Source organism: Euwallacea fornicatus, chromosome 9, assembly GCF_040115645.1.
Source record: "Euwallacea fornicatus isolate EFF26 chromosome 9, ASM4011564v1, whole genome shotgun sequence".
Lineage (NCBI taxonomy): Eukaryota > Metazoa > Arthropoda > Insecta > Coleoptera > Curculionidae > Euwallacea > Euwallacea fornicatus.
The window spans coordinates 1,855,024-1,875,931 of record NC_089549.1 but is presented as its reverse complement, the minus strand read 5'-3'; the positions used below and the strand labels follow the sequence as shown (position 1 = coordinate 1,875,931).

General features: G+C 33.5%; 2 protein-coding genes across 12 annotated transcripts; one reads left to right on the top strand and one right to left on the bottom strand.

The window, feature by feature from the left end:
* Positions 1 to 37: 37 nt before the first annotated feature.
* C3G (C3G guanyl-nucleotide exchange factor) lies at positions 38 to 18,805 on the top strand. 9 transcript variants are annotated; one of them, XM_066285463.1, is made up of 23 exons: positions 38 to 265; positions 8,827 to 8,955; positions 10,022 to 10,202; positions 10,264 to 10,425; positions 10,483 to 10,585; positions 10,639 to 10,759; positions 10,819 to 10,951; positions 11,065 to 11,205; positions 11,265 to 11,434; positions 11,488 to 11,653; positions 11,703 to 11,968; positions 12,021 to 12,161; positions 12,305 to 12,328; positions 13,191 to 13,253; positions 13,580 to 13,799; positions 13,856 to 14,120; positions 14,298 to 14,448; positions 14,505 to 14,673; positions 14,728 to 14,868; positions 14,921 to 15,139; positions 15,190 to 15,468; positions 15,637 to 15,768; positions 15,858 to 18,805. In XM_066285463.1, the coding sequence occupies exons 1-23, from the start codon at positions 229 to 231 to the stop codon at positions 15,985 to 15,987; spliced, it is 3,543 nt and encodes a 1,180-aa protein (XP_066141560.1). In that variant the 5' UTR covers positions 38 to 228; the 3' UTR covers positions 15,988 to 18,805. The 9 variants fall into 9 exon arrangements, with proteins under 9 accessions (XP_066141560.1, XP_066141555.1, XP_066141553.1 ...); XM_066285458.1 differs by lacking the exon at positions 38 to 265 and adding an exon at positions 1,942 to 2,093; XM_066285456.1 differs by lacking the exon at positions 38 to 265 and adding an exon at positions 2,838 to 3,451 and having other exon boundaries at positions 12,024 to 12,161.
* LOC136340955 (uncharacterized) lies at positions 3,461 to 5,035 on the bottom strand. Of its 3 annotated transcripts, XM_066285466.1 has the most exons (4): positions 4,641 to 5,028; positions 4,038 to 4,421; positions 3,724 to 3,983; positions 3,464 to 3,669 (listed from the first exon to the last, which is right to left on the bottom strand). In XM_066285466.1, the coding sequence occupies exons 2-4, from the start codon at positions 4,397 to 4,399 to the stop codon at positions 3,572 to 3,574; spliced, it is 720 nt and encodes a 239-aa protein (XP_066141563.1). In that variant the 5' UTR covers positions 4,400 to 4,421; positions 4,641 to 5,028; the 3' UTR covers positions 3,464 to 3,571. The 3 variants fall into 3 exon arrangements, with proteins under 3 accessions (XP_066141564.1, XP_066141563.1, XP_066141562.1); XM_066285467.1 differs by having other exon boundaries at positions 3,461 to 3,669; positions 4,089 to 5,035; XM_066285465.1 differs by having other exon boundaries at positions 4,038 to 5,026.
* Positions 18,806 to 20,908: the final 2,103 nt, after the last annotated feature.

Sequence of the window (20,908 nt, the reverse complement as noted above, 5' to 3'; positions counted from 1 at the left end):
TCCCGCGATTGGTCAAGCGTCAAAACATGTGGGTTGTCAAGTGTCAGGCACTAAAGCCCTAATTACCTTTTTTCATTAAAATATTTTATAATTTAATTTTATCTCGGGGAAATGGTTTTTGAAATAAGGAAAAATTGGTTTGCAAAACCGAACAGAAGTACTTCGTTTCATAAAGAAACACAATAATGCATTTCGGCGCGAGTTTCATTCGATAAATCCTTTTAAAAAATGACCTCCACAACGAAAACCAGTAAATTGACTCAAGGTAAGTTGTTTTTTCCAAATTTGGGTATTAGTGATAGGAATAAACCAAACAATCATATATGCAACTTTGAGTACTCAGTACCAAGTAGATTTCGTAAAATATCGCTTTTCCAAATAAATTCTTCTGCTGTAGAAAGCAAGTCCAGGAAACATGAATGTGGGCCAAGCACCTTTTTTTTATTTATTTTGGATAGGCTTCATTGACCTCTTGGCATTTATTTTAGTTTTCAGGCTAAATAGTGAAACTCTGAAGCCAGTTATTCTAATATTAGATCAAAACTGAACTTTATGTCTGGGTTTATGAATTCTTCGTGCAAATATTCAGTACCTGATAGTAGTATGTATTGAAAACTTGCTTGAGAAGTTAATTAATAAAAGTCAAATTATGACTAAATTTAGTGATAGAAGGTTGTCTTTGGTCTATTTGAGGGTTCATTGCCCTATTTCCATGGAAACTATGCTCCTGGTATACTTCATCAACAGTTCTATGCAGGTTTATTTTATAGATCCAAACATTTATATCTTTAAAAGAATCATTTTTTAGATTTCAATATTCCATCACTAATATATTTAGATGGAGATGTTGAATGGATGCAGCAATTTAAGTTGAGTTCTACCAAATCTGACCGTCATATGTATAAGCGAATACTCTTCAAGTATTTGTTTTTTGGTCAAATAGCTATTATTGTCATAACAATGTATTTCTTATTAATGTCAAAATTTACAAGGAACAAATTTAGGAGAAACAAGTCAGTATTCAACTCAATCTTAGTTATCTAAAACTGATGACAACTGTGCTCAGAAACAGGACAAAGCTCAACTAAAAAATTTTTTATTCTCAGTAAGATACACTATATTTTTCTTTCTTTCTTATTCTGTTTGGACTGTATCAGGATCAAACAAATTATAATTTATTTTATTTTTATCTTATTTCTTATTTTATTTCAATTTCTGTATAAACCAACTTTTAACTGCTTATTTTTGACATCTTATTACAGGGTGGGCATAAATTGATTCAAATAATATTTTTTAATTAGTTATGAATTAAATTTCTTATGAATTCTACAATTGATGTAGCAACCCCGTACCTAACTCTCATAGTATTTAACTGTGAAAAATATATATAAATAATTACAGCACTTTCTACTTTATTTATTACCAATGAATTTCTTTCTCAGCTTTCGCCCCTCTTATTAACAATAATTAGAGCATCAGCATAAAACAAGTACTCAAATGGGTACCTAAACTGAGATTGCATACAATCACTGTATTTTCAAATACTTTTACTATTATTGTGTTCATTTTCTGAAATTGGTACTAATTTGTTTGCTGATAAGTGTTAGGTGCATGTTGTCTACTTATTTAGTAATTATTGAAAGTGGATGATATATCAGTTAAAGATATATGGCATCTTTACTGCAAATCAATTTTAAACATACACAACTTTCTACCTTACAATGAACAAAACTCATTTTCAACTTGATCTACTTTTGCTAATATTGTTCAGCTGTAGTCTGACGTAGTTCAAATTGAATTGTTATTAACATTAGTTATCTCTGATGCTAATCACTGTTATTAAATTATAGTCTGGAACAATAGAATCAATATACATATCTAACTTATTTGCACTTGGCCCTCATGATACCAAGCATAATATGATCATTCACCACAAAACCTTGTGATAGGTATAATCAGAGTGGAAATTGCTGTTACTAGTGTCTAAGTAAAAATGTTTGCTGTTACTTTCATATATAAATTTCGATCTGGAAAAAAAGAGAAAGGTTTTGATCCAGGCTTGGATCCAAATTTGAAGCTTGTAAAGTATCATGGTGAGTATACTGGTATTGTCTTATATGTTGGAGACCCTGCAGGTCTAATTCCTTGGGGTAAACCGTTGACGAAAATGTGAAATAAAATTGTTCGTAAAATGTATACATACGGGAGAACTAGCAGAAATGCAAGAAAATATAACAAATATGTAAAAATGTATGAATGTGTTAGATAATATTTTTTGTATCAGTCATGTTTTTGGAGGAACGGATTATTATTGACTAAGGGTCTGTATGCAAAAAACATTCGCTTAAGTGTCCCCTATAAATTCCTGAAGATTCATACAGTCTTTTTTGAACACCCCTTAAAAATTTTCTAATAATTGTAGATGAAAGTGCTTACTTAAGACATAAGGCAGCTTCCTCTTAGAAGTCTGAGCTTCAATTATTATTTCAAGCCATTTTCAGGCTTATTTAAACGATCTTAGATGGGTTAAATGATTTTTAAATACTAGATAGCTTTAATTACAAACGGATTTCGCTTGTCCCGACAACTTATAAACATACTCAAATTACAGCAGCAGTGGAGTCTGGCTCAAGACACGAGTCAAAAATAATTCATCCTCGGATCTATCTTAGACGGGCAGGTTATTATTGCTGTAATCAGCAACCCACGGCTCATTTTATTTAAAACTGACAATAAAGCGAAAACTGGACAAATTCCAATATTTTAAAGTGTAAAAATAAGTTTACTGACAAGTTTTCAGTTCCAGGCGTCGTGTATTTCATGTTTCATTGTTTCGTAGTTTGTCTATGTACGTATCGATTCACTGGATTGAGCATTATAGTGATTAGTGATGTGTTTTACACAAATCCATACATGATCCAGAAAAGTATTGATAAAATTCACGTGTGGGATGATTTTTGCAGTAGGAGTAAATCTAATTAAATCAATTCCAGGTGTCGACATTGTTTACAATAATAATTAACGTCAGACATTATTGTGTTGTGGTAGGGAACAGAATTGGAAACAGATGTTTATGTAATTCTCTGCTTCGCGTTGTGAATGCCAATCCAGAATTGGGCAGAGTGCAATTTCCATCCAATTCAATCAAACAGTGAAGATTGCTTTGAGCCAAGTAATAATCAATTAAAAAAAAAAAGAAATAGGGTAGTGCAGCGCCAACAAACCATATAGATATTTACTCAGAAAACATGATGGTGTTTATTTCTTACGTCCAAAATTAAACGTGAAATCAGAAGTAATTTAAGTGAGTGAACCGCAGTTATGTACTATGATGGGTATTACGTGGGTGAGCCGTCTACATGGAGACGTAGATACAGGGTGTACGGGAGAGACAATCTTAAGAAACATTGGACTATGTTGCTGTCGGTGTCACGCCTAGATGAGCTTGTTGGTACGTGAGGATTAAAACTAAAAGTTTAGTTACAAAGTCACTTTATTAAGAATGTTTTCAAAAAATATTCATGCGTGGGGGCACTGATGAATTTAAATTCTTGATTTTATAGTTTTTCTTTTACCACAATTTGTGCGAATATCCTCCAGGAGGGATCCTGTGGCGGGATTTAACTTTAGTGTCGTTATCGTAGCCAAGTCCCAGCAACGGATTTCCCTCTGAAAACGCAAAATTTCACATAATGTCTCTTACAAAATAAATTCATAACAAACCTTTTCTTTTGATTTCTTTACTTTTATATTCGTCCTTAGAGGACAGGCCAGTCCCAGTCAGAGGGTTTCTATAAGAATTCGATGGTCTCTTTTCATCAGCAAAAGGATTTTCATTTCTTCGGAAAACATAACTAGCAGGCTCTGGCTTTCGGTACACTTTTCTGGATGGGAAACCATTGATTGAATATATTGAGGTTTGCAGGGTGGTTGGGACTTCTTTAAGGGACAAGATGTCGCTTTGGTTTCGAATAATTTTCTCTCTAATAATGAAGCTATAGTTAGGGCACTTTTTTAGTATTATTGAGTCTCGTTACTTAGAGGTTATAGGACAGCATGGCAAAGAATCAGACATCTTTTTAACATACTTCTTTTCTATCTCCTCTTCCGAGTTTTCTCTAACAACAATTTTGGGCTCTTTGATTACTTTAACTATCTTCAAGGCGTCATCTGAGGGTTCAGTTTCTAGTCTTGTGTTGCTGGCAGGTTCCTTGACAGTATCTTTTTTCTCCGTAGTGTTAATTTCGGCACATGGTAAAAGAGGTTTTTCTTCGTGAGGTATTTTTGTGATGGTCTCGAATTTATCTTCAGAGAAATTGCCAATTCTTTCAGATTTTAGGTTTTCTTTCGCCCATACGTTCCCGGATATGGAGATTTTTTCATCGTTAGTGTTTTCCATGTTTTTTTTTGTAGAAGGAAATCTAATTTAAATTTGCTTTAAGTTCGTGACAATTTAAAGTAGTTTGGGTTAGGTAAGGCGTTGTTTTAAGATAGGTACCACTTTTCGCTCTATTCGCATATTAAAGATTGATAACAATTATTAATCAAATAAGGGTGTCCACAGCCTTAGTTCAACCAGCGCCAAGGATTTAAAGCTTACGCAACTCTTCTCTTTCTACCCCGTTGTGAAATGTACTTACATCTGACGCTTTTTTAGTTTATGGCCTAACAGTTAACACTAAAAGAGATTTTTTTTACCAAAAATATGAAAAATATATAGCATTTTTCTTGACAAAAAGATTAATAACAGTGACAGTTGTGGTACAATTTGCACAATGGGCATTCACGCCTACTTGTGGGTTTCTATAAGATTACCTTCATATACGGGAGGGTGTCAGGAAGTTCCTTTTACGCGACGGTTATAGTGGACTAGTATAAACCATATGTACAGTATAATTTTTAATATAAGAACCTGTGTCTCCTACTGATGAATTTAGAGTATTTAATATAAATTTGAACGATGACTCTGAGTGAGTTAATACGATTAATAATAGATCTTATGGATACATAATTTTTATGGGTCTTAGGAACGCCATAAAAATGGGGTGTTTTACCGTGGCAACGTGTTAATGTGCGCTTTTCTGCATTCACGACCTAATTTGTTTTCTTTAAGTGCAATATAAATTTGTCTAACTAATTTTTCTTTTTTTTTCTGTAGTTTATTTAACTTTGTGTACGTTCTCATCATTTTAGAATATCCTCATCTTTGTGCTTATACGTAACACTTTGCCATTAAAATATTTACATTTGACTACCAAAGGGATTTTAATATCATTTTTACGCAAACCGTTCAGTGCCTTTTGTTCACTGGGGACTAATATTTATTGAATTTTAAAACGTTTATCTAAAATCAGTTTTGACCTAATTCTAAATGCTTGTTGATGTTCCTATAGTAAGTTTTGGGCTATTTTTCTATAGCTAAATCGAACTCAAGCTTAAGAATATAATTAGGAGTGACAGAGCAATTTAAGCCCTTAGAAAGATTCAGTGTTCCACAACTGGTTACTGTTTTTTTTTTAATTAAATTGTAAAATTGAAATATTTTGACGTTCACATTTTTGTTTGCCATATTTAACAAGTACCTCTTTTGAATACAATTTAATACGTGATTGAAATCATTAATATTTATTTTTGATCATAAATTATTTTAAATAAAATTATTACGTTTATATAATTTTTAACAGGGAGCTAATTCTGTGTGTGGAATCACGTTCGTTCTTCGAGTATTGACATAATTGTTCTTCCTAAAATTCAACTTTTTCTTTGATTTGTGTGTGTCTCGTCTGTACGGGGTGTAACAAAATTTCATAGCCATGATTGTGTTTTTTTTTCTGGAGAGATGTCTCTTAATGCTTCGGTGTAAAGTGTAGTGCAACCACAAAGGAGCTTAGGCTTAGATGTATTTGTATAAAAATGCCACTTGTGTATTTATATCACGTGCCACGACGCCGCGCCAAGTGAATGATCAGATAAGGCCCAAGAACAGGTTTGCACTCAGATTTTTATTCTTAAAACATCTCTTGGTCGATGATATTCTTTATAACGTGCATGCTGGCAATTAACTTTTGGTTTTTTACTTCGACCTCATCAAAACCACTCATTATACATTTAAGAAATTCTGAGCGAAACTAACCAAAATAATGTCAAATACGACCCTGTCTGTTGACTTAAGATTCCTCTACACTCAGCAAGATTTTATGTGTCTAAGGTTCTGTTTCTGTATTTAGTACCACCCAGCGGTGATCGGTACCCACTGTCGCACGTACTCATCGAACAGATGTTGTTGATTAGTTCGAAATTACACTGAAATAGGTTTTAATTTTTAGTCTATACTTTGTTGTATTTGTTAGTTTGGTTTTAATTAATCATTATTCGTTACAACCAATGCAATCAAAAGTTTAGTGCACTTAGTAGTTTATTGCTGTATGCGTCGATTTATTTTGGGGAAATAATTGTTAGGTGGTAAGTGCGTTGTTTACTTAGTTTTGACTAATACAGTGATAGTTCGTTTGTTTGGGATAGTGAATCAACCCAGTTGTTCAGACATCATTGATATTACCACATTCGTGAATCATTGTGTTCAAATCAAAAACACCCAACTGTAGCGCTCTGGTACCACATATGGGAATGTCTTTAAAACGAGAATATTGTGCTTTGGTACCCACTTTACGTTTTAAAATTGGACACAGTTATTTTCAAATTTTTTGAGTGATATGTCGGTGAAATTTGCTTTATTAATTATTACTTAAACAAGCAACTACCTCATAATGCAAACTAACGATTAAGAAAAAATTAAGGTTAATCGTTGAAGGTCTAGCGTTATTTTTCTTGCTTTTCTAGCATCTAGTATTTCAATTAAATACATATCTAGTAAATAATAGTAGAAGTAGATAAATATATACCAACTAGTATTTCCAGTAAAATATTATATATTTATTGAATCGATACTTAAAATCGTATAGTTGCCATTGCAATGATAGACAAGTTCAGTTTCTCACTTTTTCTGACCTAAGGAATTTTAATTCTAAAATACTTAAGAAAATGGTTCTACAATATGTACCAGATATATATACGATACTTATTAATTCGATTTTCACCTTCATGGTTAGTAATTTTATAATCTGGGATTTACAGAACCGTTTAAAATATATTTAATTTGATAATTTCCAACGTGAGTTCTTAGTACATTTTCAGACTTTAAAAGATTCTTTAGGAATTCTTGAAATATTATTCAAGCTGACAAAGGAGATACTTGAAAATACAGGAAATTTCATGAAAACTAGTTATTACCTGTAAAATATTTGCTATACATTAATATTTAAGTTCTTTGTTGTCGTGTGTTCGGAAGACTTGAATACTTGGTAAAATGCCTGGTAAAATATAATATTGAAGGAATTTAATTCTAGAATCTAAAAAATGATTTTCGCTATTTATGCTCAAGGAGTGGAACGCCACTGACTTATTTACAGTGCCAATCCTGTAAGAAATTCTTATTGTGGTAAATTACTTTTAAAAAATCAGGAAAATACAGAGAACTTTTTATTGAAGAAAAAATGGAATAATATTCAAGAATTTATTGTGAGCTGTAGAATCTTTCCGTCACTGTTTTAACTATGAACAGAATCCGCTATAAAAGTCTCTTGTGTGATATTTAAAACTCAGGGAGCGCCCAAGGGACCTGCCCTGCCACTGATTATGTATTGCTTCAGTTCCTAAAATATTAATTATACAATTTCTTTTTTGTTCGTTTACTAATTTTTGCCTCTTAAGAACGTTTTCTCTTTTTATTTTTATTTTGTTCTTATATTCTAGTTTCACTTCTTGTGTTTCTGTCGCTCTTATACGCTCTCGTTTATTGCTATGTTTTCTTTTCCTCTTAGAGCTTAGGTGTCTTTTAGCTAATATTTTATTTTAGACTTCTTATTCCTCTTTAATGTCATTTTTTTTCTTATTTTTTATTTCTTTATTTATACTGATGTAATTTCTATGATATTTTAATCTAGAAACAACTTAAGTTAACTTAGATCCCCGTATAAGTTATTTTTTATTTCATGTAAGAGGCGTATTACGTCATTGATAGGCTATAAAGAATATGTGTTGTTTTTATTAAATAATTTGATTTATTATTAAGTAGATTATTTGTTCAAGTACCGAGACATTTATAAGGATTGGCGAAAATCAATCTCAGAAATTACCGGATGGAGGTTCTTAATCTGTTACTAATACAACCGGAAATTTCACGTTATAATATATCTGCTAAATTGAAGTTTCAATAGAATTTGTAGTGTACTTAGTGTACAAATCAGCAGTTTTGAATTACATTGAACTTATTCATTCCAGATCATTTCGTTATTGGCTTTATAGAATGCACCTGTAATATACACAAAGTATTCTATTTTTGATTAGTTTTATTCGCAGCTGTAAACGATTTTTGGTTCATTTGAAATACTGATATTAAATAATATTTTCCTTAACCACCGCATATGTATTACATATACCGACCTTAAGGCAAAATCATATACGACGCAATTAGTCCTGGGTTAACAGTGGAGCTCATTGCCTAAAATAGTCACTACCTAGTTTAATTAATGAGCGAATAATTATCTTAACACATTTAAACAACATTCCGTCTTATTTAGGATTGAACAATTAAATGACGTACTTGATGATGGACAGTGAAACATTGGTCGGGCATGCCAATTATTAAATCAACCGAATACATTACAATCACTATATCCTGTGTCTTGAACTCTGCATGGTTGGAAGTCCGAATATTCGGTGGTGTACACGTCAGTGTTATTTTAAAATTTTGTGGTTTGGTTATAGAGCCTGAGGCCTCTCCGCAAACCTCAAACTCTTCGCCATTGGCGGGTTCCGGCCCTGGAGGTCATAAAGCATCATTCAGAAGTACCAAACTTGCGAGAAGGGCCAGATCTTTTAAAGACGATTTCTTAGGTAAGCTTCATACAATTTTCATAGCGGTTTTTTAAAGGGGGTCCCTGTATTGCGATTATTTGATAAGACGAGGATCGGAAAACCTGTCCTTGTACTTAGTATTAATTCTAAATATTGCGTTATCAAGTTTTTTTTTTTTTTTAATGTAAGTTACTAAGTAATCCGTTTTAATATGAAGACTGTCCCGTTAATCATATTAATCAAAGATGTACCTTTGCTTTTACCAAATTATCTTCCACGATTTTATTACAATCATAAATTCACAGGCACAATACCTTGTCGAGTCAATTCTTAGCTCGGGGAATAAATTTCGCAATTTTGGTTAATTGCATGGATCGTTTTTTAATTTGTTTTACTGTTAGGTTTCAACTGAAGTTTTTCAGTTATTACAAAATAATTTGCGTTATAATTGCAATTTTTAACGGTGGCCAGATACCATCTGCAATCGTCGTAACGCTGTAATTTTTGCATTTTGTTTTTATAAATTGAAATTCATTTAATTTCCCGTTTAACACTAATCAGCAACAGGCATAAGTTTAAACAATGGTTGAGCATCTGCAATTCGGTAGATTTAGTCTTTTTGGTTCGGATTTGCTGTTCCTGGTCTAAGTCTTATATCTTTGGGGATTAACAGGTTGTAAATTATGTGTCTGGGTAACTACACATAATATGTAATAAAATACTTTTAGTTATCATTTGGAATTTTTTGGTGCCACATATCTTAATATCGTCATATCAAAAAAATACAATTTACTTTGAAAAAATATTTTCATTCGTCAAATTTGCCTAATTAATAAGCCACATCTTCTAGAGCTAAATATAAAATATCGCAATGAAATTTTCTTCCATAAAACCTGCGTTGCGGCTATGTTATCCGTCAGTTCTTAGTGTTTCTTCTTCAAGATGTAAGTTTTTTGTTCTCCTTTTCCTAGATGGGGCGTTTTCTGTTTTTATTCGTACCGCGAAAACGTTCACCTTCTACTGTCATTAAAACAATAAGTAATCTTTCGAGCGATTCGAAAGTCAAAAGCTATATGCCTATACATATATTTAACAATCGTTCTAGGCAAGATTTCGCAAATGAGAAGTCCGGGGTCATCAGGAACACCATCTTCGAGAGCCCAAAGCCCTAAATGTCTCATCAAAGGATCTCCCGCCGTTGCGGAGAAGTATTCGAAAGGAAAAGAGCCAATTCAAGAACTGGAAGGATGGAAAAAGCAGATAGAAGTCGCTCTAAAACATTTAAGGTACTTCTAAAACCGTCTTCTCTATTTCAGCCTTATAGTAATTGAATGTTTTGGGTTTTAGAGATGTAGTTTCCAAAAACATACTGGAAATGTTGCCAGGAAACGGTAACATAATACTGGAAACAATATGGTCAATAAACTTGTTAATAAAGTCATCAGTGAACAACGATAACAGTAGTAGTATATCCTCGGCAACGAATCGGGTTTACCAAACGCTGGCAAGGTGCGATTTTTCTACAACCATTTTGTATTCCTGACAAATTTCTTAAAATAATTGCAGACTGATTAAATTGTGTGATGACGCTCTTTTGGATAACAAGAGCCCGGAGTTGAGCAAGGAGAATGTCAACGAAATAGTTGCGCAAGTTGAAGAAGCAGTAAAGGTTAATTATAGTTAAAACTTGTCTAGTTTGGTATTATTCATGAAAAATTCCAGGAACTCATTGAATTGGCGCAGGAAAAAATCAAGCAGCAACGGCTAACGGTCTACAAAACTACCCCAAGATCCTCACTTAGTAATAATTTGGATAATCAGTCACAACGAAATTCTCTACCAGGTATAAGAGAAATTAGTGTGTTTTAATAATGTACGTATGTATATATTTTGTTTTCGTAGACATTCCATTGACACAAAGGGAACGAGAGATTTTAGCGCAAACATCCGATTTGTCTATAAGAAGCAGTCATAGTACAGAGAGTATATTAAGGGATTCGGATAGTCCACCACCAAAGCCACCTTTGCCAGTTAAGTGAGTCTTTTTTGCTCCCTTTTTTTTATAGCTTTTTCTTGTGTTTTATCTACATTTGCTCATTCATAATCAATTAATCATAATGATAAAATTACTGCTAATTTCTGTTACAGCCTGCGAAATAGAAACAATTCCAACAGCTGTATAACCCCTCCACCTCTACCACCAAAGAAAAAGAACCAAAGGTTACATCACTTAATTGATAACGATTGCCATAGCATAGATAGTTCGCCGATATGCACTAGTTTAGAACGGTATGTCTAATTTAACTGATTTTCAATCGTTGTTTTGAAAATTACAATAACAAATTTAGAGTTTCGCTGAGGTCCAAATCACCAGAAGATTCAGTCTCATTACTTTCCGAGGAGACTGGCAGTATAGATTCCATGCTAAATCACTCGTCAAAAGAAGAAGACGAAATAAAAGCCCTGATGGAGTGTGATCAAGATATTTTATTGGACAATCATACTTCAGATATATACGGTATTTTGCCAAATTTTCAGTGGTTTACAATTGATTGAAACAAAAATATTTAGGTTCAAACTCCTGGGAGGATTCCTCAAGTTCCGGTATATCAAACCATCATCTGGATCTTCAAACTTCAGTAAACGATTACCATCGCCTTTCTACCACAGATTCTGGAATTATGTCTATTAGATCATCTAGTTATTCGAAACGAAGTTCTCAACAAAGTTCTGTTAGGTGAGATCTCAGTTCTGCCAGATTCATGGAGTGTAATATTTTGCTTTAGTGCCCAATTTTGCGCATCACGCCCATCCAATGAAAATGCCTTGGACAATTCAGCAATATTCAAGACTTTTTCTCAAAAATCGTCCAGTTCGAGTTCGACGCTGGTAGTGTCGAATAGTTCGCATTCCATAGTATCCAGACATGGTTTCGATGTGATTGGAGGTGATGAGGCCCCTCCGGCACTTCCTCAAAAAATTAGAAGGAAGCCCGAACAAAGGCAGCCGAGTCCATATGATAATGTGCCGGATATATCGGAGCATTCATTAGGTAAGCGTGAAACTCTGTAAGGTTAACAGAGTTTTAAGGATTATTTTCGCAGGAGACAACGTACAAGCAGAAGTCTTGGTGAGCTGCCATCAGCATCAGATGCGGGCCCATTCCAGCGTCATTTCAAATCATTCATCTAACGATGATGTTGACGGGGTAAAACCTCCTCCCTTACCTCCTAAGAAGAAACATAGTAAGTTAAATATTCCGTTTTATTCTGGTTTTCATTTTCTGTCCTATGAAATTAAAATTTTTAAAAACTTGTTAAAGTTTCTCATTTTAAACATAATTGCATAATTTGACTAAATAAGTTTTCTGTAATTTTGTCCCGTATAGTGTTCCAGTCGGTGGCTTACAGTGGTGAGTGGCATAAGTCAGCAAAAAGCCAATGTTTTCTCCTTTTTCTAACATGATTTTTGCAGCTTTTGGATGTCGTTTTTCCTAGTCAATGTTGTTTTATTTTCAGTCTTAGTGTTCTTAATTACATGCCACACGAAGTAATTCTCTTGGACATGAGTTGCTTTAATGTATCATACTAACACAAAATCTGTGACATGACTGACTAATAATACGTTTATTTGTATTCTAGTTCGCTTTCGATTTATGTGTAAAGGGCTGTTGGTTTAATACGATGTAATAAATTGCGATCACAAAATTAGTTTATTCACAAACCTTGAGTATTTAAAAATGAAATGTCTTAAAGAAAATAGTAATTTAAAATCATAAAACTTGCATCAAGTATTAATGTCGTATGTATGGGAGGCTTCAATTCAACCCAGCAGATTATGAAGGGTGTTATTTAACCCACTTACTATTTACTATCAAAAATCTAATATTAACTATAGAAAGCAAAATGTAATTTTTCCATAACGTGCCTCTGATATTGGGTAATCACCATTTATCTGGTATCTAGCATTTTTATCAAATAATTGAACTTTTATTAATAAATTTTATCTGTGCATATTAAAATTACTACAAACTTAAAAGTTGAAACTTATTTTTCAATCCTCAATTGTACGCCGGTCGAACTGTGCTGCTGTTTACCAATTTATATTGGAGACGCAAAGGAATTTAAAGTTCTAATATATCTTAAATGGAGTAATTTTGCACTATTATTGTGTTTTGTGCAAATGTACTAATACACGCTTTTTTAGTTTGACAGTCCAGAATTTAGACCCCTTTATTAAAACAGTTTTGTTAGTTTTCTCTTTTGAATTTATAGGTTGGGGCATATACGAGCGTGTGGACTTTAAACGGATTTCTTTCATATTTTTAAAAGTTGTAGGTAAATATGATGTATATAACATGTCACAGATTATGTGCTAGGCATTCCATCTTATGTAGTACTTTACATATTTAAAGATCATATTACATTGTGGTGTTTTGTATCTTAGATGTTCCATTTAGCGATTTTTAGCATATACAAGAATTGTTTCAAATTTTTTTTTAATAGTCCTTTACTTCAATTTGTACCTATTTAAAAACTCTTTAACAATGAATTCTGCATGTTGTGTTTATTATGTTTTTTCCTCATATGTTCAGTATGCTACTGTCATTCACTCAGACTTTCCCAATATACCTTCGCGTTTGTAATTTCTGCGTTTTTTCTAGTAATGGCCTACATGGAGATGTTCGGCAACTGCTCGCATACCAATGACTCAGAATTTATGCGCCATTCAGTCCACATGGTTCAATCACAGTGGGGTACTCCCTCAATGGGTACCTTGTCGACTACTCAATCATGTTCTTTTAGTCATTCTTCAGTTCATCAATCCACGAAGAATAATCAAGTGCAATTACTTTGTTTACCTTCACATTCCAGTCTTGACAGGTACTGCTACTCATCCAATTTAAAAGTGCGAAATTATATGTGATTTAAATTTGCAGAGGTTCCTCTCCCTTACATTCCCCAAATACCACCCTTTCGTCATCGTCTAGTAATAGTTCAGTTATTCCGCCAGCATTACCTCCTAAACAAAAGACGCGTAAATCGTCGTCGAAATCTCCCCCTCCCACTCCCACATCCACTAATTTTCTTCAAGAGCCAAAGAGTGCGAATACTACACCATCTCCAAATCAGTTGCACAGTCTGCCGGATTTATTAGAACACACAACTGCCAAGAATGTTGAAGAGAAACCGGAGGTTTCTGAGGTAAGTTGGAGGTTTACGAAGTATTCGGATTCTGTAAAATTCATTTACATAAAAGCACAATGGTGAGGGTTAAAACTGTAATAAAAATAATTTCAAAGCCTTAACACTGAAGCCGCTAATTGTATCTAATATATCGTCGTTATTTTAATCACGGAGACATATTTTGGTTTACTCCAGGTTAACATCAACGAAATAGACTTAATGGACAAACCAAGTGTGGATGATGAACATTTAATATTAAAAAAACCGGAAGAAGAAGGTCCAGAGATTCGAGGAGGTGCTATAGATGCTTTAATTATACAGGCAACCAAAGGAAACAAGAACGGAGGTAAGTTATTTTGATAAGGAGAAACCATGTCAAGTATTGTCATGATTCTGTTGTAGCGTTCGCTTACCAAGAAGCATTTCTAACTACTTACCGTACATTTATTACTCCTTCTGAATTAATATGCAAGCTCATCAGGCGATTCCATCACTTCTATTACCAACACGACAAAAAACCTCGTTACAGAGAAGCTTTTGCCCTTATCGTCAGGGTAGTCGGTGATTTGACGTGAGTCTCTGCCTGAATAAGATTTGGTTTGGAAATGTATTGAATATTTTGCAGGACTTTAGACTTAAATAAAGAACTGACTATCGATCTGATGAACTTTGTGCAGCATTTGATTTCGTGTGGAGAACTAACGTTAGCAAAGGTATTGAGGGTAAATTTGCTAGATAGGTATCACGCAATGCAGAAGATTATGAGGTGAAGTTAAATCGTAAATAAATAGGGAGTGTTTCTACTGTTTTTTCTATAGGTACACCCACATCACTAGCAGTTTAACATTAAGTGCCAAAAACACTTCATTATTGGATTTTAAATCAGAACAAATAGCTGAGCAAATGACTCTGCTGGATGCGGAATTATTCATGAAAATCGAAATTCCCGAAGTTTTAATTTGGGCTCAAGAACAGAACGAGGAGAGAAGTCCCAACTTGACTAGGTTTACCGAGCATTTCAATAAAATGTCTTATTGGTAAGTTGGTAAATTTGCACAAATTTTCTTACCAGCTCTTGGTATTTTAGGGCCAGAACGCGCATTCTTACTGCGGATACGAAAGAAAACCGTGAAAAATACTTTACGAAGTTTATTAAAATTATGAAACATCTTAGGAAAATTAACAATTTCAATTCGTATTTAGCTCTCTTGAGCGCTCTGGATTCCGCGCCAGTGCGCAGGTTAGAATGGCAGAAACAGGTGCAAGAAGGGCTTAAGGAGTATTGTGCCCTGATTGACAGCAGTTCGAGTTTTAGAGCGTATAGGACAGCATTGGCTGAAACGCAACCTCCTTGTATACCATATATGTAAGTATCGAATTGTGAGCGTAAAAGCTAAATCTTTGATGTACTATTAACATAAAATTGTACATTTCCTAATTGGTAAGACTTATCAATAGTCATAGTTTGATAACTGTTACGAACGTGCGTTTATTATCTCTGTGATATGATTTCATCTCTTTTTCTTTATTGCAGAGGTTTAGTACTTCAAGATCTGACATTCGTCCATATAGGGAATACCAATTTGTTACCGAATGGCATGATTAACTTCTCAAAAAGATGGCAACAGTTCAACATCGTCGAGAATATGAAGAAGTTCAAAAATGAGTAAGTGAAATTAATAAGGTCATCCGTTCGAAGATTTATTCGTCGTACATTTCGGATATACATTTTCCTATTAATTAACTTTTTTCCAGGACATATTCCTTCAAAAAAAGCGAAAAAATTATTCAATTTTTTCAAAATTTCGACGACTGTATCGGAGAAGACGCCATGTGGAAGTTGTCAGAGAAAATCAAACCTAGGGGAGGTAAAAAAACCTACTGAACGTCCATCTGATTTAAACATTTTCATTGGTTTAAAAACGTTTGGATAAGGATTCACGTTATACTGATTTTAACGGAGTGGTGCAAACTTGAAAATTCACTACTTAATTTCAATTCAGAGTACCTTGCTATGCTCTTTCGGCCTGTGAAAAGGACGTCGGCAGAGGTGACACGATCAAGTAGTGCCAACAGTGAGTGTTTCTTATCTGGGCAACTCATTAGTTCCCGAAGCAATACACTAATCGATTTTGTGCAATTATTATTGTAGGTATCTTTTAAAGAGTAGAAAAACCAGCACCTCATTAACGCGCATATTTGTAGGTTGTAGTTAAATTTGGTGGGTTTAGATTTATTTGGTGATAAAAGTTTTAATAAGGCTGCTCAGTGAATGTCTGTGAAAGAAGAATGAGCTGATAGTAGCGTAAAGTTGGCGAAAGAGCTAAGATAAATAATTCTTTTGCTTGTGCGAATAGGTGTGTATTATTTGCAAACTCTACAGTCATATTTGCGTATTTAGTTGCATTTTCATGAGCATATTACAAATATTTGAGAAATATCTTCCTGCAAGAAAAATACCTTCTTGATGTTTGTAGTTAGCTAGCTTTTGCTTGGTGGTAACAAGACTGATATTCTTGGTGTTTAGCATAGGAAATGTACATACACCTGAATAGAAGGGTCTTCTATCTATACATCGCCATAGGTAAAAAAGCATTGCTATGGCAAGGCCCATTAGTAGTGAATATAACAAAATACCAGACGCATCTTCTTGATTAGTAATAATTTGAACTGGAGATAAAACAGTAATGCTTCGTAACAGATTTATGTAAAATAAAGCTTATATATATTTTTTCTAGTCGGGAATTATCTGACATTCTTAAATTAAAAAAATAAATGTTTAAAGATTATGTAAACTGAGCTTTAAGGTTCAAGTTGTGTTGCAGAGTCTGTGGAATCAGCATTTTCATGTTTTTAAACAGTGAGTAGGTGCGTCTAAGAGCTTCACAATATACCTACTAAAAATCGAGTACATTTTTCAAAATCCCTGAACGTATTACATTCTTGAGATTTCCATAAAAATCCGGTAAAATAACCATTTTGTCTTCACTAAAAAGATTAGCCTAAAGGTTACAATTGTCTTTCAAATAGTTTTAGCTAGACTTAAATAAAATTGAATATGTTTTGACATCTTTATGGATAACACCCCAGTGTTCTCGCATCGGAGACATTCTTTTTGCAGCCTTCAGGTGTCAAAACAAGCGAGCCCCCTCCCCCAGTATTATAGGCAAAAATTAAGATTAACAGATAGTAATCACTTTGCTTTAAATCCCAATGTAACGAGTATTTACAGATAAAAATGATTTACATGTAAATTAGCACACACTCGTATATGAATAATTTTTGATTGAGGGCTGTAAATATTCCCCTTGCATGAATCATCGTTAGAGAACAAGGGAGATGTCTAAGAATCAACAATTTGGTTAAGTCCAGCACAATTTTTACAACTAATAACCAACTTAAGGGGAGTTATTAGCTTTGACTGAATCGAATACAGAGAAGTAACATTTTGGCTCGTTTTCATGAATATATTTTTGAGTGTTTTTGATTGAAACTAAACTTATATAGACTAAAACATAACCTTCATTGTCACCCTGTAGGATATCCAAGAAGCACTAGGTGTGTCTTGTGAATATAAAATATCTATGTAAACAGATGAATGCTAGCTGCATGTGATCCCTTCTAGACGTGAATACTGAGCAGGACCGTAGTCGGTCCGCTATTGTACTGAAACATTTTTTCGACAAGTTTTGAGGGGAATGGTCACTATAATTTAGCCATATCTAGTGTAATTCAGAGATGATGAGGTCTTGTAAAATAGTTAAAAAAGTTTAGTTTATATTCAATTTTGTACTCGCGGTAAACACTCCATTCAAAATCAACTTTATGGAACGCTGACGCATTTATGGCATATCGATCGTTCAGATGGCACAACCGACCAATCATCGGTGACCAAGCTAGTGATGATGCGTTTGGTTTGTTTAAATGGATATTTTATATTCGTGAGACATACTATAGGAAACATTAGCCATTATAGAGGCCTAATTACAGTTAAGCTCTAAAATTAGCGTAAAATACCAGAATCAGCTGACCTAGTGGTAAATTACGCACTACACTAATCTTATGATGTTAGTGTTAATTCATCTTAGATTTTTTAAACCGTTTTTCATTAAATTACAGTGCAGTGCTTGTTTTGTTTAAGGGCAGGGACAATTTGAGGATTGAGTAAATTCCTATAAAATGGTAAGAATCTTATTTCCTCTCTTTGATTTTTCAACAGTGCCATAACGTAAAAAATCAACATTAAATTTTGTGTATGTATATTGTGTTCAGATTGAAAGGGAAATACCAGTATATTGAGATAGAATATTCTATCTGCAAGTTTTACCGTAGTTTTAAGTTCCCTTTGTATATTTGCTTAATGTGATTTGCAAACGAAAGAGATTGTATTTTAAGTCTATCTTGTGTAATTGTTCAATTCTTGTGTTTTTGTAGGATCCAGTGTCAGAACAACATCGAAATTATAACGTGGTTTCAGTGATTTTTCGTTGAAATTATAGGAAAGCCCGATTTCTTATGTATATAATATCAGTATTTATATTAAATTATTTATTTAATTTTAACTTTAGTATAAAGGTTTTATGATGACTAATTATGATTTGTTATACAAATTTGTACTGTCTTTGTTGTTACGTTCAAATATAATATATTGCTTTATTAATTTTACGTTGTAGTGTGATAAAATAAATCGAGATATTAATGATTATTATGTTTTATTAACTTAAAAAAAGACAAGTCCAACGAAAAATTTTCTGCTCTCGGTGCTTATTTTTGATAACTGCGTAGTGCCCAGTTACGGGATGCATTACACCACAATTTCAGTATAAATAGAAGATGCTTGGGGAAACAACATAATTTTTAAAAACCAGTGGCGTAGTTTGTCGATAAATTCACCAAGGAAATCTCCAAAATGAAATCTTAGAGTAAATAATTAAAATATAATTTGTTTTGTAAATGTGTTTCTTGGCCCGCGTTAATAACAAGTCAGTCAGTTTGAGGCTCTATTAAGGAAATTTATCTAGGCCCACAATAAAGAAAATAAAGTTGCGGTCGCTATCCCGAAATTAGACCAACTATAAAATTTAGAAAAACGTACGCGTCACGAGCCGAAACGAGCTAAAATTTTTGCATCAAACATTTTTTCAATTTATTTTGAAAATTAAATTTTCTGCATTTTTCAGATTTTTACTAATATCTAGAAAAATGAGACCAAGTTAGCAACACTGTTTCCGAATATTGACTAATCTCAAAGTTTCACACATTTTCTCTAATTTAACCAACCTCGTATTTTTGTGATTTCGAAGATACCAATGGTGAGCGTCGAAATTTTCACTACCCAGTATAGAAAACAAAAGTGTAGATTCCTCGAGTAAAATCGTAAAAACGCTTAAAGTAAACATAATTTTTAATGTCCCTTTTTTCCTTTCATGCTAAACACTCCTCGGATATTCCGTGAGCGAACCTGTAAATTTCAGGGTAAACACGGGTAATTTTGAGCACGAAATTGTTCGTTCAGGGTAACTCAAAGGTACTTCAGACTAGAGAACTGGGTTTTCGGCTCTTCGCTTTTGTAATAAAGTTATTAAGATGTCGAAATTTCGACGATCTTTATTATCGTCATCGAGGTAGTACCGTTCATCAAAAAAGGAACATTGCCTACTCGACATGTCTTCAGTTCTATATGTAAATGCCCCTTGTGGGTTCAATCGTGGACGGCGTTACAGTTCCATAACTTATTTTGTGAATACACTGTTCTGGGTATTTTTCAAGAAAGTCGCTAAACGTGCTTCTATTTAGTTTTGTAAGTGGAAGATTTCAAGAAACCGTTACGTTACATAAATCAAAATAAAATTATATTTGTTCTATTTCGCCACATAAGCTTGCTGTTGAATTCCACAAAGTTTGCTGTTTGGGTGTTCCCCTTTTCATTGTCTTCAAATGTTGTTGAACCGCAGTTTTAATACCTCTGAATTATATTGAAAAAAATATTTGGAAAATCAAAATGTAACAGAGCTAAAGTGTATGAATTGCAAATGTGTAACTTACGTATGTTTTTTTTTTCAGAATATGTCACGTCGAGTTATTACCAGACAAAATAAAAGAAAAAGTCAAGCTTATTGTTCTAGTGTTCAAGCACGTTGAATTTATTGACCCAGTAAATTATTAAAACTAAATAGGAGTACGTGAAATAGCTGTAATCAAAATTATTTCGAAAGTGATGCGATATGTTTGTTACTGATCGCGTTTCTTATTCACTTAACTTAAACGAAATGATATCGTACTCCCGTGACATTGTTACTGAAACATCCTAATTTTTAACTATAAATCTGTGCTAAAATTCAGAAAATATCGATTTCTACCTCTCATAAATGAGCCTTAGGTACGTATTAAATGGGTTCATATTTTTATAGCACTCCGCAAGGCTTTTTGAACAAGTTTTAGGGGCGACTTGCCGCAGTTCCTTTTAATCAGATTCGCACAGTTTTGTAAATTAAGCCTTAGGGTTCAAATGTACTGTGTAACATAGAAAACACCCCGTAAAAATGTTTTTTTTTTTAATAATTTTTGGTATGCATGCTTCTTATTCTAAAACAAGTACTTCATTAAAAAATTAAACAAATTTAATCGTTAAAAACGAAAAAAAATTAATAATTTGTCGATCCTCCTCGACGTCTCATACATTCCCATACACGTCTAGGCAGTCTAGGTCTAATGAGGTGATCGATGTCCGCTTGGGGATCTCATTCCAGACTAACTGGACAGCGTGAAATAGCGCCGCTAGGGCTTGAAGGAGATGGGGTAAAGTA